At 39.4% G+C, this 17,523-nt stretch overlaps 1 protein-coding gene across 1 annotated transcript in view; it reads right to left on the reverse strand.

The window, feature by feature from the left end:
• Nucleotides 1-1,864: 1,864 nt before the first annotated feature.
• Nucleotides 1,865-17,523, reverse strand: part of trpm4a (transient receptor potential cation channel, subfamily M, member 4a) — a 38,982-nt gene continuing 23,323 nt past the window's right edge. The window contains exons 10-28 of the mRNA XM_042394134.1: nucleotides 16,791-16,909; nucleotides 14,362-14,664; nucleotides 12,782-12,883; nucleotides 12,425-12,553; nucleotides 12,043-12,172; nucleotides 11,578-11,723; nucleotides 11,022-11,134; nucleotides 10,189-10,296; nucleotides 10,044-10,090; nucleotides 8,520-8,752; nucleotides 7,683-7,798; nucleotides 7,322-7,454; nucleotides 6,860-7,034; nucleotides 5,702-5,867; nucleotides 5,350-5,531; nucleotides 4,080-4,212; nucleotides 3,324-3,396; nucleotides 2,426-2,519; nucleotides 1,865-2,279 (exon numbers count right to left, since the gene is read on the reverse strand). Of these exons, the coding sequence (XP_042250068.1) occupies nucleotides 2,254-2,279; nucleotides 2,426-2,519; nucleotides 3,324-3,396; nucleotides 4,080-4,212; nucleotides 5,350-5,531; nucleotides 5,702-5,867; nucleotides 6,860-7,034; nucleotides 7,322-7,454; nucleotides 7,683-7,798; nucleotides 8,520-8,752; nucleotides 10,044-10,090; nucleotides 10,189-10,296; nucleotides 11,022-11,134; nucleotides 11,578-11,723; nucleotides 12,043-12,172; nucleotides 12,425-12,553; nucleotides 12,782-12,883; nucleotides 14,362-14,664; nucleotides 16,791-16,909 (2,528 nt within the window). The 3' untranslated portion in view covers nucleotides 1,865-2,253. The remainder of the gene's footprint in view (nucleotides 2,280-2,425; nucleotides 2,520-3,323; nucleotides 3,397-4,079; nucleotides 4,213-5,349; nucleotides 5,532-5,701; nucleotides 5,868-6,859; nucleotides 7,035-7,321; nucleotides 7,455-7,682; nucleotides 7,799-8,519; nucleotides 8,753-10,043; nucleotides 10,091-10,188; nucleotides 10,297-11,021; nucleotides 11,135-11,577; nucleotides 11,724-12,042; nucleotides 12,173-12,424; nucleotides 12,554-12,781; nucleotides 12,884-14,361; nucleotides 14,665-16,790; nucleotides 16,910-17,523) is intronic.

The raw sequence follows: 17,523 nt of genomic DNA on the forward strand, positions 1-17,523 counted from the left end.
TTTTCTAGTTTCCAGGTTTGCTTCCATGTCATGTGATACAGAATATGCACAGTAGTGTTTTTCCCTCCTGGCCCCGCTTGGGAGTTCCCATTTGGCATTGACATTGGGATGATGTCAGGTGCTTTAAAATTGCTTTCTAGACACTGGGAAAGTTTTATGTATAAAAAATCATAATTCATTGCACTACCACGAGTGGCCATGCAGCAAGGCTGAGTGGCAGCCGTGATCTCATCATCAACAATATAATAACCTTGAGTGAAGCAATGGGTTCTCTTTACCTTGTGCAAAAGTTGGAGTTCACCAGGAAGACATTCATTGTCAGCCAGGCAGAATTAGGCCCTAATCTACCCCTTAGTGGATATGCAAAGTATGCAAGCAAGAATGTGAACATCCACCAATGACAGCTGTCTTGTTCTTATGTCTTTTGTGGTGTTGTTATGTTGTTTTTCACCAATAAATTAATTAATTAATTAATAATAAATAATAAACAAACAAATAAAGCATGTGAACAATGACACTGCTATGTGGCTATATGACTGCTGCTATCATATACCAGCAGCTTTACCTGCTAAGGCATATTAGCATTGTCATTGTGAGCAGCATGTTAACATGCTCATGTTAGCATTTAGCTTAAAGCACCGCTTCGCCAAAGTACAGCCTAACTTAGCTGCTAGCATGGCTGTAGACTCTAGCAAGGTTACAGCTTTGTTTGTTGAGATATCAATAATCATATTGTGTACTAAAACAGGGGGTTCTGGGCAGCAGGGTAGAGGTAAAAGAAGTATAGTCTTGTTGTAAAACAGAATGGTCTCCTCACTGTTGTGGTAGATAAAAACATCTGTTTATTAAAACTTTATTGCAGTTTGAGTAAAACCTGAGTTCATTGATTGAGTCATTGTGTAACAAAAACAGAGGTACATATTGGTGTACAAAAGAACCCAATATGAAAATATCACATGGCACCTCTAAACACTGAACAGATATTTTACTATAGAGGGTGCACAATAATTTAACCCTGGCTATGATGAAGTTTGCTTAAGCCTTATCAATATTAAAGCTGCATTTATTTATTTATTTATTGGCCACTTGAAGGCAGCAGAACAATCTGAAAACACATATGACATATTATCACCTTATGACATTGTAATGGTGAATGTGTTGGCAAACAGTTGTCTGTTTACACATTATCATTCATAATTATGTTAGTGTCCACCTGATGAATATAAGGACAATAATCACAGTCTTTTGGTCTCATCCTGAGAAAAATATCTGTCTCTTAAGCAGCTAAATGCTCCTCTGTGCTCACCATCTTGTCTTTAACTTTGTCTGTATGCTGTTTGCTGCTGGAGAGGTAGTGTACAGCGGATTTTTAAAGCTCTTTCAAGCTACTGGAAAGAAACTTGAGAAAATCAGAGTTTGTGCACTAGAAAACCAAAGCATTATGCTAAAACAGGACAAAAAGCTACGTAGAGCTAAGAGGAACAGCAGAGTTGGTGATAATTCTTGGTGGGACTCCATTCAGATTATAGTCTATCTTTACACTCGATTATAGTCATTCGATCCATTGTTCAAATAAAATATTGATTAGTGCAGCTTTAATATGTGAAACTTGCACTCCCCTGAAAATACCAACAGGGTCAGCTTCCCTTGTGTGGGCTCTTGATTGGCCACTTCGCCAATCATTCCTGAATTTCACTGTTTGAATGGTGAGGGTGCTGTCTTCTGCACCTTTTTTTTTTTTTACAACTGTTTACATGTATTGTATGGAGGCGGGATCATTGAAACAATTGTTGAATTAGTGTGTATTGCAAGAGAACACAGATTAGATTCATTAATAACTTAATTGGAAGAAATATCAAAATGCTTAAGAAGTAAAACAATTTTATTTGCTCATTTCAAGTACTTAAAAATGATTTATTAAGCTTTCTGAAGTAAGCTTTGTGGCCAGTGGGGTGCCAAATGTGCACCCCAGTGCGCCCCAATTTCAGACTTTGGCAACTCCAAGTGGTAGAATAAAAAAGGAACTGTGTCATACAAGAATGAATGCTGACACAACTTTAAAAAACTTACAATATTTTAAACACAAAATATCTTTTGTTCTAATTAAAATATATCTCAAATAACATACGTACAACTGTAAAACAACAAAGTAAGACAAATGAAATGATTAGTTCAAAGCAAAAAAAAATCACTCTTTTACACTGGCCCTGAGTAAACTGTATGAGTGTGTGTGTCATCATGGAGTTCAGGGGGTCATCTTGGAGACAGTGGAGTCAGATCTACAACAAAGGAAAAAACATATAATTGATCCCTGAACAAAAACAAAATTAAATTCTCAATTAACTATTAACAATAATAATCGTCATACTAATAACTGGAGTAGTTGTCTACAAAATCTTCCTTTAAGGGGTTAAGGGGACTTTACCTCTTAGAAGTGGAGCAGGGCGGCTGGCTTTTATCACATTACTCTGAGACAGAGCATCTGCCATCCAGGAAAGGGTGCTGCAGCAGTACTCCAGCTGAGAAAGAGACACGGACAGAGATGAATGAGTGCTGAGTAAGCAGAGCTAACTGCTGCAGAGAAACCAGCCACACACTCTGCAAACTAGCCATCTATACAATCATCCATGTACATGCAGGGGGCTGGAACCAATGAAACTAAGCTAAACCTACCTGTACTTAGCCAGGAAAATTTCATTTGTAGAAAAGAAAAAATTCTGGCAAAGATAAGCAACAATGACTCTGAGTTAGAGACAGACAACCTGCCGAATACTGAGTTGTATTACTGGGCATTCACTTTGTATAGATTTGTGATAGTCAGATCTAGTCAGCCTAAACCATCCTGGGTTAATAGCAGCTTTGTTTTATCTACTGAGTAACACATTCCCTTTTCATTAAACATCAAGGCACATATTCCCATCCCTGTGTAGTATGTCTGGTAGTTACACAGTTACACTAAATACGATACGATACGATATGATACGATAAAATACTAGATTTACAGGGGAAGATTCTTTCAGTTGCTGATCTGTATATGGATAATGTGTTCATATCATTCACAGATATAAAATCAAAAACCTCCCAAGTTGGTCTACCTTAGTGGTTGCAGTTGTTGCTTTTAGGAGTAAGGCTGAAGAAACACCAAAGACTGGGATAAATATTTACTGTATCTCTCAATTAAATACAAAGACTAGTGTGAGGAATTCATTGGTAAAATAATGAGATTTTCAGGCTTTAAAATGAGCTGCAAAATAACTGATGAGGAAGTTTTATTCAAAGTTTAGGCTCACTAGATTTTGCATGTGTATTGAGGTATTGCTGACCTGTGTCTCCAGCAGCCGCAACCTTCGATCGTGGTCACGAATCTCAGCCACCTGCTTCAGCACACTGTCCACCCTGCAGGAACATGCACACACATGCATGCACGCACGCACACACACACACACACACACACACACACACACACACACACACACACACACACACACACACACACACACACACACACACACACACACACACACACACAAACCAGCTGAAAACCTGATCTAGAATGTCAATCTGAGTTCAGCTCAGTTCAACAAGCTGGAACTCCTACTAGTAAAAGAGAAACAAATGTGAAAGATGAGCTCAAACATACAGACATGATTGAAAATATAACCTCAGTGAAAGGTGTGATTACATTTTTGGTCAGTGTTAGTGACATTTAACATGAACGCATATTATAAGCAAATGTCTGTGATAAAGATCTCTTAAATTTGATTATTAAAGAATTGTGACCAAGATACTGCATGGAGTGAGTGGGACATTTTACAGTTGAAAAATAAACTTGTCAGTGCTCTCTAGTGGGCTAACTATGTAATGGAGAAACATATCTGTAATATCTGTACAACAATATCTTCTTAATTATAGGCCAACATACTGTATATGCCTCTATCTGTAATAATTTAATGCCAATATATTGGCTGGGGTCTTTCTTTTTGTCGGTCAAATTTCATTGCATATGAAATGAATCTTACACATATATGTCTCTTAAACTTATATTGTATAAAGTCACAAAAGTAGCAGAAGCAACTTACTTGACAGATGTAGATTTAAGTCGTGCTGTGTCACTCTCCCTCTTCCGCTTATTTTGAGCTGAGAGGAGGTTTTCTTTCTGGATAGCTTCCCATGTGTTGAGCCGGCTGGCTTTTCTGCCCCGCAGTTCCAGAACTGAGGACAGAGGAGATCAGTAAAGGGATCGGAACAAAGGCAGGAGTAGGAATTGCACATGGGCACACATGTATGTACATGCACAATCATGGAAGTGACACAATAGACATTCCTGCGGACTGCAAAGGGCAATTTTTTTGTCCATATGAACATTGAAAGAGGTTTTCCTCACTGTAATCATTCCTCCTGTTCATACTGGCTGTTAAAAGATCTAACCTGAATGAGGCAGTCCACTGTTTTCTGGCAAATTACCACAACCTTGAACTTGGGAGGTACTGACCTCAAGCCAACCCTTTCATACTTTTCAGACAATGTGTGTTCAACCTCATATCCATTTATATGAACAAGCTGTCACTCTGCTTCTCACTGTTAGCAGAGACTTCAGTCTGCTGTGTAGTCCCATCACTTCACTGATAAACCAGATTATCACAAGAAATTACATCCAATAATTACCAGATATACAGTTTCATCCCTCTCTCTGTCCATATGCATGCTTCTTTTCTCTTGATCATCCACATGTGCACCCTCTATTTCTCTCTCTCCTTATTTCTGTCTTTTTCTCTCTCCCTCTCTTTCTCTTCATAAAGTTGGTAAATTGACATTGAACATCAGTATTTTTGAGTTTCCACTGCATTCACCAAAGCCAGACATCGTCCGACTTGTGTCTAACTCTGGTCAAAAGGAAGGTTGACACATGTTGACCCATTCAGATTCTCTCAACGTGGGTTTGACCTGCGTCACTGGTCTAAATGGAGTAAAAGTCAGTCAGACACACAATCTGTCAATGAAAATTGCAAATAATTGCTGACAAAGTGAGACCACGCTGGAGCCCAACATCCACTGACCAACTTCACTTGCTACCAAGGATGAAGAGTCAACTCTCTCCTGGCTATAAATGAACCAGATGACTGTGGACCAACTGTCCTGGCACCCCAAGACACAACAGTAGATCCTGTTAAAATTAAACATACACATCTAGACTTAATGGGCAAACTCCATGACTCATCTAGTACCTATACAAGAGATGATTTATTATTTGGTAACCAGGAGCCCCAATGCTTCTTTTTTTATCACTTGTGTCTCTGCCTTCTATCTTTACAACATTAGCTTCATCCCAACCCTCCTAAATGCTCTCACCGAAGTGTTTGTTCTTGACTGAGGGGATGCGGCGGATGTATCTTTTGATCAAAAGGTGGAGGTGTGAGATGATGATGAAGGGTGGGGCCAGGCAGGGCCTTGAGTGGTACTCCACTATCAGGTTGTAACGCTGAAACTTCCAGTAGGTGTCACTGCGCTCCTGTACTTTGGAGAAGGTGTAGCTGTGGACAGTAAATCAAAACCTCATTATGCATATACAGACAGCTACAGTGCTTTCCTACTCTGGGTTTCTATAATGTACAACATAAAGTACAATTGTTCCTGTTTCAAATCTGTTTAATCAGTGGGACAGCTTCGGAACTGAAATGAATCGCTCTAAACGCCAGTGTACCTGAACATAGCAATGAGCAAGTTGACCAGTAGTATGTTGGTAACCAGCAGGTAGATGACCAGGAGGATGACAACCAGCCAGTTGGCGTAGGTGCTCATGCAGGGCTCCTTTCCTGCTTCAATTAGTGTGGCGTTGTTTGTACACTCTATTTCCGTCAACTTGTCAGCTACAAGGAATGACAGACCAATGAAGAGGTGAAAAACAACATGTAAGGATTTATGCTCCACATTTACAAGCAACTTACAGAGGGACACATATGACAGTAACTATGAAAGGCAACAATAGCAGTTGAACCCCTTCACACTGAGTTGCCAGTTTATTAAACAGTATTAAATCTTGTGCAATAGATCTTATGTCTATGAAGCTTACTGTATTCAGTTTTTGTCGATTCTCCATCTCTGTTCATTAATTTTTATGGTCATTTTGCAGCTGTAGTCTGTGGTGCTTGCTGTTGATATAATTATTATACACTAACCTTTTAGCACACCCTCTAGAGTATGCTACACGCGTATTTCACTTCAAATATTGAGAAATATGGATGTGACAAGTCAATTCTCTCATTCTTTCAATCAGGATCCATTAAGGTAGGGTTTATTGTATTGTAATGGATGTTTTACTGTACTGAACTGCATTATATTTACCTAAGTATACTTAATAATCTGGCAACTCTGTGCATGAGTACAATTATGATTAAAAATTATACCCTTTGGCTGCATGTGTAAAAAATACATTGCGTACTGTTGCAATGGCCATTATAAGTGAATCGAGGCAAAATTTAGACAATAAATAATATGCATCACTCTATTTCTGAGGCTCTTTATGCTCCAATTTAATTTTGGAAGAAAGACACAAATGGATGTTGATGTTGGAAATTGCTAAATTATATACACTGTCTCATCTTAAGAAGGTTCTGCAATATTTGTAATAAGTCTTGAGATGGTCATGCAAATCTTTTATGAATAAATGTGTATTATCATTGTCTCAAAACTGAGATGAATTAAATGAAATGAAAGCTTTAGAAGAAATGTCATTTCAGAGGTTGTAATTTTGAATAGACTTTGACTAAAATTTCTGTCATCTACGTAATTTCAAACATGGAGGACGCACTGAGGGAACTAAAGGTCCTTGTGCTTGAGATAAAGAGACTGAGCCACTCACCATCCATTTCATTTATGGGTATTTGTCCAAAAATGTGCAGGTAAGGTCTATAGAACACACGGCGAAATATCCAATCAGGACGGGGATCATATGAGTAGAGGAGTGCCTGATTGGCTACTCCATAGGCCATGAGCCACACAGCCAGAAAAAAGAGGAAGAAGAAAACATCCTTCATCTGAGGGAAGGAAAGAGAGACCAGAGATGGATGATGCTGTAGGATCGGCCCTGGTGTAAGGTCATGATTAAGACTTTGTCATTTCAATTAGATCTCCAGAGGATACATGGTCTGTTTTAATGACATGCCATTGCATTGTGATGAAACACATTAAAGTATATTGGTCAATATCTGTGTATTGTATGTGTATGTGTGTATTGCACTATTTGGTGCCTTTGTCACAGGTGTTGAAGATGACTGTAGCTAATTATAGTTTTGGTCATTTTGTGAGTTTTGTGTTCACTCACCATTTTGCCAACAATGATAATCTTGGGACCAAGCTGTTTGTGTATGGCAAAGATATGGATCAGACGTAGTGTGAAGACCATATAATCTATGGCCATCACAGCTCGGCCAAACTCATATGACCAGGGAAACATTCTAGAAAACAAAACAGGGCAATCAAGCCTTGGTCATTATGTCATGCAAGGCACAGCATTGCTCATATTCACCCACATAATGAACACAGACAACCAGATAAGGAAGAAAAATATTGACTGGCTTTTGAGCTTGTCTGTACAAATACATGAGGGGGACAGGTAGCAGAGCCTTGGATCCTTTGGTGGAGCAGTCAGTGTAAATCCTCAGACAGTGTGTTAGAAGAGTCACCTGCAGCACAGAGCCAAAGTAAAGAGCATGATAGCTGTGAGGTCACACTTGTTCCACACATCCTGGATGTAGTTCTTCATTCGCTGGAGCACAGAGTTACCACCCATAAAGAAGGTCTGTCAATCAGAGAGAAAAGAGTCACATAAAATATCATATGTTGGATGGATCAGGGTATTTATACAATATGCGTGCATATCTGTGTCACAGAGAAATGTGTATTTTAGATGATTTGGTAACCAATTAGCATTTGCTGTGTTGCTTCAGGTACTGGAGAGAAGATCTATCCAGGAAGTCCTGTTTGAGTAACAGATCCATATGGGTTGAAGGTTTATCAGACTCCAAAGTAAGGCACAGCAGTTTATATTAAGAAGATGAAGTCTTCATAATATAATAATATACAATTCTGGAGAGTTATCATGGTAACATTTTATCCTATGTCTCAATTGTTGCGAGGTAAACAGTAGAACTACACTGTTCACATTACAGTATTCTACCAGGAATGCATGCTTGCAAGTAGTTGATCGGCCAACATGGTATGTCGTTGGATGGCATCACATTGCATTGCAGCAACTTTTTTGATGGACAACCCTGTGTTGGGACCCCCACTCTAACAACACTGTGGCTTCATTGAAATAAGGAGGATTTTTTGAAGCAGAGCTAATGGTAGTCTGAACAAAGCTTTAAGGTAGAGCCACATTAGCTGTCTTTTTAAAGAAACTGCCCTGTACTCAGCCCTGAAAAAAGATATATCTCAATTCCTATGTGGGTAATAAATAAATTGACCAAAGACTGTTAACAATGTATGGGAGTGTACATTATAGTGTCTTAACAACCAACCTGTCGAAGCTCTTCACACACTAAGGTGAAAACCCAGAAGTAGAGCACAAACTCCAGAGTGGCAGGGCCGTCAGGGGGTGGGGGCTTGAAATCCACCAACAGAACATAGGCAAACAGGCAGAGGAACAGGAAGTACATCAACACGTTGCCTAAGAATGAGGTGACAGGGGCAAACCAGAACTGTCTCCACCGTGTCACAAGAAATGGTCTCTTGGAGATGGATGGCAACGAGACTGAGGTAAAGAAAAGTAAAAGAGGAAACACAGGAATGATTCAAAGATGTCAACAATAATGATGCCAATATTTTGTCATATATTTTGTCAGAGGGCAGACACAAGGGAAGAGAGAGAGAGAGAGGAAGAGGAAGGAGATACAAATGCAAGGAAGTGGACGTGCTGCTGATAGTGTGACTCTTGAGGCCATGATGGACAGTGAATGATAACTCTTGTCCCTGGGGTATTTTGGTTTTGTTTCTGTCTGCATGTATTTGTCAGCCTAAGTGAATTGAGACCAAAGCAGAGTTCAGTGCATGGTTGGCTCAGGTAATGGGTAAATTGAGAATTTCATTTCAGACTCAGCTCCCTCTCGCCACAATGATCCGAGACAATGCCCCAATCATTGCCAACACCATGCCAGTCCATCTTACCCTCACTCACATTTTAGATATCTCTTATCTCAAATTACTAGACAGACTCCCATGAGAATAGGTATGGATTCATGGTTCTCGGGGCAATTCTTAATGATTTTGGTGATCCCCTGATATTTCCACTGACAACACCATCAGGCTAAAATGTCAACTTGATCAAGTCTTTGGTGCATGTTATGGTATCTGGAACACTACTGCAATGGCTTGATTTCTATTACACTACCACTGATGGCCATTCTACTAGCACCTACTGAGCACACTCAATGTTCCCCAGAGACTGAACCCTGTACATTTTAGATCCATGAGCTGTCACCATTGCCCGCAAGATGTAATAATCTACTGAACAGATTTTTATCCCCACTACTGGTAAGACTGTAAGTATATGTCAAAGACAAGTTTTCTTTCATTTGGATATTAGTTAGTTTTGGTTTTAACACACCAGTTAAACAAGGATGGTGATCCTTCATTATATGAGGCTCAGAGAATAGCAAAACCAATATGTTGTTTTTTCCATTACAGCAAACAGCAGGCATAATTTTGTTTTGTCATTATTATCAATAAATCCCATAAAAAACAACAACAATGAATTTATCCCACTTACACATATTGTCTGTGTTTTCTGTCATTACCATGAATACAGCAAAGTTTATTCTTCTATTCTTCTGACACTCAGAGAGATTGAAAATGCAGTCATAGAATTAGTTTCAGAGCAAATTACTGGTGTTGTGTTCATTGTACTGAAGGAACATGTTTCCAGCACCTTGCTGACTTCATGCCTGAATGAATTCAGGAAGTTTCTTAGTTTCTGCAGGGCAGAAGTACCTAAGAGAGTAGCTATTGAGTGTATGTGCCAATAGCAGAATAGTGATCAAACCCACCTTTCAGGTTTTCTTTTAGAGCCTGGAACTCTTCAGCTTCTTCATCACTGCAATCCCAGAACAAAGAATCAGGGACTTTTGTTAAAACTGAGGAGAACTGTCATACAACCCTAATCTGATTTATTTTTGTATAATTTACATTTACTTTTGTATAATGTCAGCAAGGGAGAAGACGGTTCCATCATTCCCATCCAGACTGTCAGTGTCTCTGCCTTGGTGGACCGTAAGAGACTTAACCTCCTCCTCTTGTTCCCTGTAGTATGCACACACACAACCACCCAGTTAATGGTAAAAATTAATTCTTGACTTTGTTAACTTGGTTGTTTTTCTGTAATAATGCAGTATGTCCTACTCTCAACACTCAAGTCATTTAGGCTTCTGTCAGATACAATCACCAGATCCATTGCCAACACAAAACTGAATCAACAGTGTCCTGAACATCTGCTCTGTATGCACTATTGTTTGGTCAAGTTTGGACTGTTCTGCATGATAAAAGGTGTACCTCCTTCACATAATCCTTTTGTGGTGGGAAAAATGTCCTTTCAACCAATTTTCATCAGAATATTTTCCCACACATCCAAAAGTTGTGTTCTCATGCAGGATGACACATTGAGGATAAAGAGTATCTGATGTTGAACAGATTGTAAAGCCCTCTGAGGCTATTTTTGCAATGTGTGATTTTGGACTGTATAAATAAAATTTAGAAAAAGCCTCTACATATAGGAAGAGTTTTAATAAATCAATCAATAAATTACATGATTAAACCACAGACTACTTGCACTACACATAGTAAAATTCCATTTTTGCCCAGACTTTTTAATAATCAAAATTGCTACCAACAAATTCCTACATTTTTAAGATCACAAACTAAAAGCAATGAGCCCTGAAACCAGGATGGAATCAAATCGCAAATACACACTCACAAACACAATTCCACAATAAACACATAGCATAACACAATAATAACTGAATACTGACCTGAAGCTGATAAGGTCTGTATAGAGTAGGGGGGGCATGAAGAAGGTGAGAACCAGTTTCCAGACCTCGGTGTTCTGCTCCATGTCCCCCCACCAGATCTGAGACAGCAGAGACTACAGCAGAAAGCAGCACTCTCACTACAGCAGCTCCCAACCAACATTACACTCACAGATGACATTCATTTACACTGTCTGCATATGATATGATACGATTTTTTTATGCTTAACCTTGGTATGTGACACTATTGATAAATATCAATATCAATAAATTTAATATATAACTTTAATTTTAAATTTGGTTTTCCCAATTTAAATACAGTAAGCCTTTTTTACTGTAGAGCCACATTATATGTTAACTATACGGTACGCATTAAGCATTTTTACTTCTAAGCCATGAAGAACGTACTTGATAAAAATTTACGGTCTCACGTTTCCTCTTGTTTTCTCATATTTAAGCCTTTGATAAAGGTTGATTACTATTTAAAGCCCCCTTAAGTAAGATTGCATTTTTTACAGTCTGTTAAATCCTAGAGTTAGGAGGAGGACATCATCTCTACCTGAACACCGTCATGGCTGAAGAACAGGCGAGCGTCAGCTGCAGTGGCCATCTGCAGGCAGGTAGCTCCGCCCCACACTGGAGACTTCCTTATAAGGAGAGTGAAGGAGCGACTCTCACTGCTCTGGTAACATTCACCAAATACATCTGAGCACAGCACAGCACAGAACACACAGATGGATATTTTTATCTTCTTCATAATGGCTAAAGATGAGGATTGAATTCCTAGGTGACTAGATATCAGGGTTTCAACTTTTAGATTAAAAAATGTATAATTAAATGTTTTAAATCTAAAGGTTATTCACTTAAATGCATTTCGACAGATTTACAGGGGCTACCCTTTCATTTGCTGCACAGTATTGGCTTGGTGGTGAGATGTGATTGAGATTTTCTTTAACTTTGCTTATAGCTGATGCACAATACAGTCCACATACTAGAAGGCAGAACAGCTTGTGGTCTCACTCACCGTGTGCCAGATTCTCTAAGTTCTGTGCCAGTTCCTTCATGGCAAGCTTGTTCTCAGTCTCATTCTCGAGTTTAGAAAGCTCCCTCAGCATCTTACAGCCACCCAGAGCGCTCAGCACTGACTCCTCTGCCTGTCAAGGAAACACAGAAACACAGACGCCTGTCCAAGAAAAATGGCAGCTTTTTGATCTCGATGAAGATCTTTTTTTTCTTGCTTCTATTTGACAGTACAGAGAGACAGGAAACAGGGGTAGAGAGAGGGGTATGACATGCAACAAAGGTCCACAGGAGTTGAATCATGGATTTTGCAGGTATGTGTAGGCTACTGGGGCACCCTAAAACTGGTCAAGTTTAAACTACAAACAATTACAGGTGGATCTCACCATCTCCCAGAAGAAAACAGCCATTTCACGGCGATTCTGCAGGACAGCCCAGATGAACAGAGCTGCCCAGGGTGATGGACAGCGCTTGTCCCGGTACATACACTCCCCCAGCAACATCTTGTTGACTTGCTGAAGGTAAAACAACAGAGTCACCAGTGAAGGATTTAGATCTCAACAAAGATTCTCTCTTACGGCTTAGAACATGATCTGTTTTAATCTGGGCCAGCAGCTTTCCTCTGTTTTCAGTGATTTTGTAGGGTGGCCCAAAACACAACCTTTTAAGAAAGTAGTTGCTATGTCTTCATCTGATGGGAGATGTCAACTTTTGAAAGGTTTACTTAAGTGCTGTTCACTGACCTTCATAGACTTCCTGGTGCTAGAGGTGGGGTCCAGGCCCAGAGACACATAGTAGAAAGGCTGACAGACATCACCCAACAAGTCCCACACCAGGCGGGATACCTGCAGCATCACCACACACTTTACTATTACTATGTACCGCGCAATCTTGCTTTCATGTAATGACAACTGATGTAAAGCAGACAAACAAAAACTATTACACAGTTTGCTGTTGGAAATGACATTGTTCTATTTCAAAATAGTTCAGTGCTATTTATGTGAGTCTGTTTACATGAGCACGATCAGACGGTTGACTGAAGTGAAGTGAATGTAAAACTGGTGCATTCAGTGACTTTTCAAACCTCCCCAGCGACTTTGTTTTTTAAAAGTAATGAGTGACAAGTCCAGTGTCACCCAACCATAGGTCCAGACCAGCAGCTCTAGATACAATTGGGTGAATAATGCCCTATGACTTTCACCAAATGAGGGAATATCTTGTGGAAGAATGCTGTTTATCCCTCCAGCAGAGTTCCACACATTTGGAGAATCCATGACAAGTATCACTGAAGTTGTTCTGGAGGCTCAAGGTGGAATAACACCCCGTGATCAGTGCAAGCAGCACTTTGACTGTTAAGTATTTTCATGATCTTGAAATTCACTTTACCCGTCTGTGTGGTATTTTGGTAACGAGCATAGACCACATGGTGCACAGGTGGGAGGAGAGGAGCCAATTGGTGGTAATTTTATTGAAATTTATTGAGCCAGTACAAAGCGGGTTGATGGTATTTTGGTGGAAAGTCACACTTTTTCAGTTTGCAGTTTCCTGATTCTGTCAACTGGGGACAACAATATACTATGAGTAAATGAGCAGCAATTATGGAATAATTCTTTAAATGTAAATTAATAATTCTAACTAAAAAATCTTCAGCCTTTCAAGTAGTATAAAAATGTTCCATGTGATGATGAATATCAGTAAAGCAACCTGCATTGATATATAAATTGATGGGTGATTTTTACAGCAGCTGCTGCTAAAGCTTTTATATAGAGTATGAGAAGCTTCTCCTTCAGTTCATGAAATCCCTGCAACATCTGAAGGCAGCAGACAGATGTTGATAAATGTGTGATCAAATATGTGTTTACCTTAATTAAATCTCATGCAAATGACACTAGGCTGCTACAAAATAACCACACACACATCTATACACACCTAACTGGTCAGTTATAACTCACGGGAAACTTTGGATTAATGGAGCTCATTATTCACTTCATCACAGGCTCCTTTCCAGCTTTTAGCAAAAGTGGTGTTTCATGTTTTATTCTTGAAATGCACTACAGTGCAAACACTTTCAATTATGATGTGATACTGCAGAATTAAGACCAGATCCAATAATATAAATGTATTATTGTTATTTTTAATTCAGTTGTTAATGTACTAATTTTGCTAATAATTGTAGATTGTAAGTATTTAAAAACAGGAGAAGCATCATCATCACCATGATAATATCAGCATGACATTAACACCATCATCCTCGCACCCAATGCACATTCATTAACAGTTTCATTAAACCTGCTATCAATATTTTATGTTCCTTTTTCCTCACCTCATAGAGGCTCAGCTCCTTTGCTGAGACGGGTCCAGTCAGTGCACTCTGGGGACTCTTTAGAGGTACTGTCACAGCTCCATCCATGCTGGGCATGGATCCTGCCAGGCCCTGTCTCTCACTCAAGCGCCTCTGGAGCAGAATGTAAGCCAGTGAGCTGTCAGACAGTGAGCGGTACAGGCTCTCCAAGCGCTGGTATGTCAGGTAGTCCAGGATATTCAGACCGTTTTCACAGAAGAGACGTACAAACTGGGGCTTGTCATTGATCAGAGCATCTGTCATGGAGTCTTCCAGGTCCTCATACTGAAAGTACAATCACCAATCATCAGCATTATATGATTGAAGCATAACACTTTCTGTACCATAGCCCCAGGGTTGAGTGAAAAACAATCTTAGCACTGCCAAACCATGATGGTCTCTGCCCTTAATTAACCTTTCTCACTATATTTAGCTCTCAGTATTTCAGTAAGTCCTATGTCACAAGCTGAAATTTACTGAGCACAATCATGCTCTCCTGGGGATTAAACATTTGATTTTAATGACTCCATGACTTTTCCTCTACCAGGACACACTTCTTCTTAGCTTATCATTGGTGAGTTATCAATGGTACCTTGCATTAGCTCAGTCAGAGAGGCTGCACTTGCATTAGCTGATTGGCATCAGCTTCATTCATGCTCCACAATCACTGGCTGATTCACCAGCTGCTTGGCAACCAGCCTACTAGTAACATCCAATAATATTTCTACCAGAACTGAGGTGTACAAGGTGACGTTTATAACCTGACTCTTGTCACCATTGCGCTGTTGATACGTTCATGTCAACACTGATTGCTGCAACATCCTAATGTGCTCAGTTTTGGTATTGATTTAACTCAGACTTAATATTGTCTCTGACTGAAATATGTTGGTCATTCTATCCAACATGTTCAGTAGGCAATATGAGTATTTATGAGATATCAGATATTAGTATAGAGGTAGGCAGAAGAAACCAATGGAACAGGTAAGTGATTATTAATAAACATGTAAGAACTGATAGTGGGGTCATTTACACCAGCTAGATTTAGGCTTTAGTTAAATAAATTCATTATCATGCATCAGTCCAGTCAAGGTACAGTTCAAATAAAGTATTCCTTGATTAACGTTAAAGCACAATTTCAGAGACAGAACAATTTTATCCGTTCTGGCTATGGTTAACATTTGGGCAGATTATTTCTTTGTTGTAACATTGCTTCTTGGCAATAAATCTTATACCGTTGGAAAGCCTGTTTATTTCCCTTTTAAATGGTGCCACATTTGTAAGGAACATGCATTTGTGGGATGAGCAGCAGAGCTGAGTATGTGGGTTGCGCCCATGAAAAATGTACTTCTTGTTTTTGCAGATTATGTTTTAACTTAATCTGACACTTTCTCCCCCCACAGGCCAAAAATATCATCCAAGTAATGCAAATATAACAAGGGTTTTGTATGGTATTTTGCAAATGCCATTTGTTCCCACTTTGCTGGATACTAGTCGGCACAAGACGGGGAGTATTTCCGAACCATCCCATAGCACTACTCTGCAGGTAACATTTACCATTGACCTCAAAATCATTCCTAGTTAAGGTGAATAGTTGGAGGATTGCTTTATCAAGACAGCCGGGCACAGGATGTTTATGGAAAGCCTAACTCCATATTTAAGTTAGTATACAACGAGCCGATGGAAAATAAGGCACTGTTTTTCAGCTTATTGACAAATTCGTAAGTGTCTTTAATGTGAATCAGATATGTATAGATAGAAGATTCAAATGATAGTCTATATACTCGCAATATGATATGATTCTGAGCCACAATCACTTACTATCGGTCTACCCGAAGGAACCCTAAACGCAACAGCCCAAGATTCAGGGCCCTTATGTATTTTAGGTGGCAATTAAAACAATCTAGAGCAAGGCAAGTCAGGACCATAGAAACAGGCCATTTGTTTGACTGTAATATATTTTTGTTCATACAGTTGAGGCACTATTTCCCTGACCATTAGCTCAGATGAAGCCTAGGACACAGGTAGGGGGCATAGTAGATAGAATTGCCAAGCTGTCCATTGGCCTCAGATATATAATCAACATCTTGTAATTTACCAATGGTCTGCAGAGTGTCCCTCTGCATCGACATGATGTTAGGTTTAATGGCCGTTCTAACTGAAAAGTGAAATGGGCAGTGAAATTAGAGTGAACATTGCAACCTTGAAAGACTACAGAGGCTTTAAACTTTTTGTGTTTTTGGACAGACTACAGCAGGGTGATATGTTAGGTCACTATGACTAGGACAATCAATCCTATGGTTTCAGTTTGTGTGATAAAGGCCTCTCTCGATATATTGTGGTATCCCATGTGTAAAGATGGTGGTTTGACAGTAGAACAATTTATCAAAGTTGTCATTCATCTGGACTCTGACCTTCCACTGTATGTCTCCATTGAAGAGCTCAGTTTTGGCGATGTCCACTCGGTTCCAGGCCACGGCCAGTTTCAGCTCTTCAGTGTATTCACTGGCATCACTGGACACACGTTTACTGGCTTAATACACATACACACACACACACACACATACACAAAAGCAGCATTTACATGTACTGTACAATAATGGACACTGGGTAAATAACATCAGTGTTGTGATTTTTGGAGTCTTTCATTGTCTTACATAGGCGGGGTCAGAACTGATGCCATTTTTTCTTGAGTTGATTTGAATGAACTGCTGCTAAAATAGTCTTCATGCGGGTCTTAAGACAAGACTGAACACACAGTGGTTCTTTCAACATTTACAGTCCAGCAACAAGAGTAACAGAAATCTGTTAACAGACCATAAGTATCCAACAGATATATAGATTCAGGAGAAGTGACACCACTCTGAGTAGATGTTGAAATCTGGGGACATGAAATCTAGCAGAAACTGATCTCATGAGATGTAGTTAACTTTTGGAGGCTAAGACATCAATCAACAAGTCTGCTTATTTCAAACAAGCTGTTGTTCAACCAAAAACAAACAAACAAATCTTGATTCTTGTCTACCCCAAAATTACAGGACTATTTTCAAGTTGCCTTTTATGGCCTTTTAAGTCTGAGAAAGTGGTTGCAACAGTAGTTTAGATGAGCACAATATTCTTGACAACAGCTTAATTGCACTCAACAGC

This window comes from Thunnus maccoyii, chromosome 18, assembly GCF_910596095.1.
Source record: "Thunnus maccoyii chromosome 18, fThuMac1.1, whole genome shotgun sequence".
NCBI classification, from domain to species: Eukaryota; Metazoa; Chordata; class Actinopteri; order Scombriformes; family Scombridae; genus Thunnus; species Thunnus maccoyii.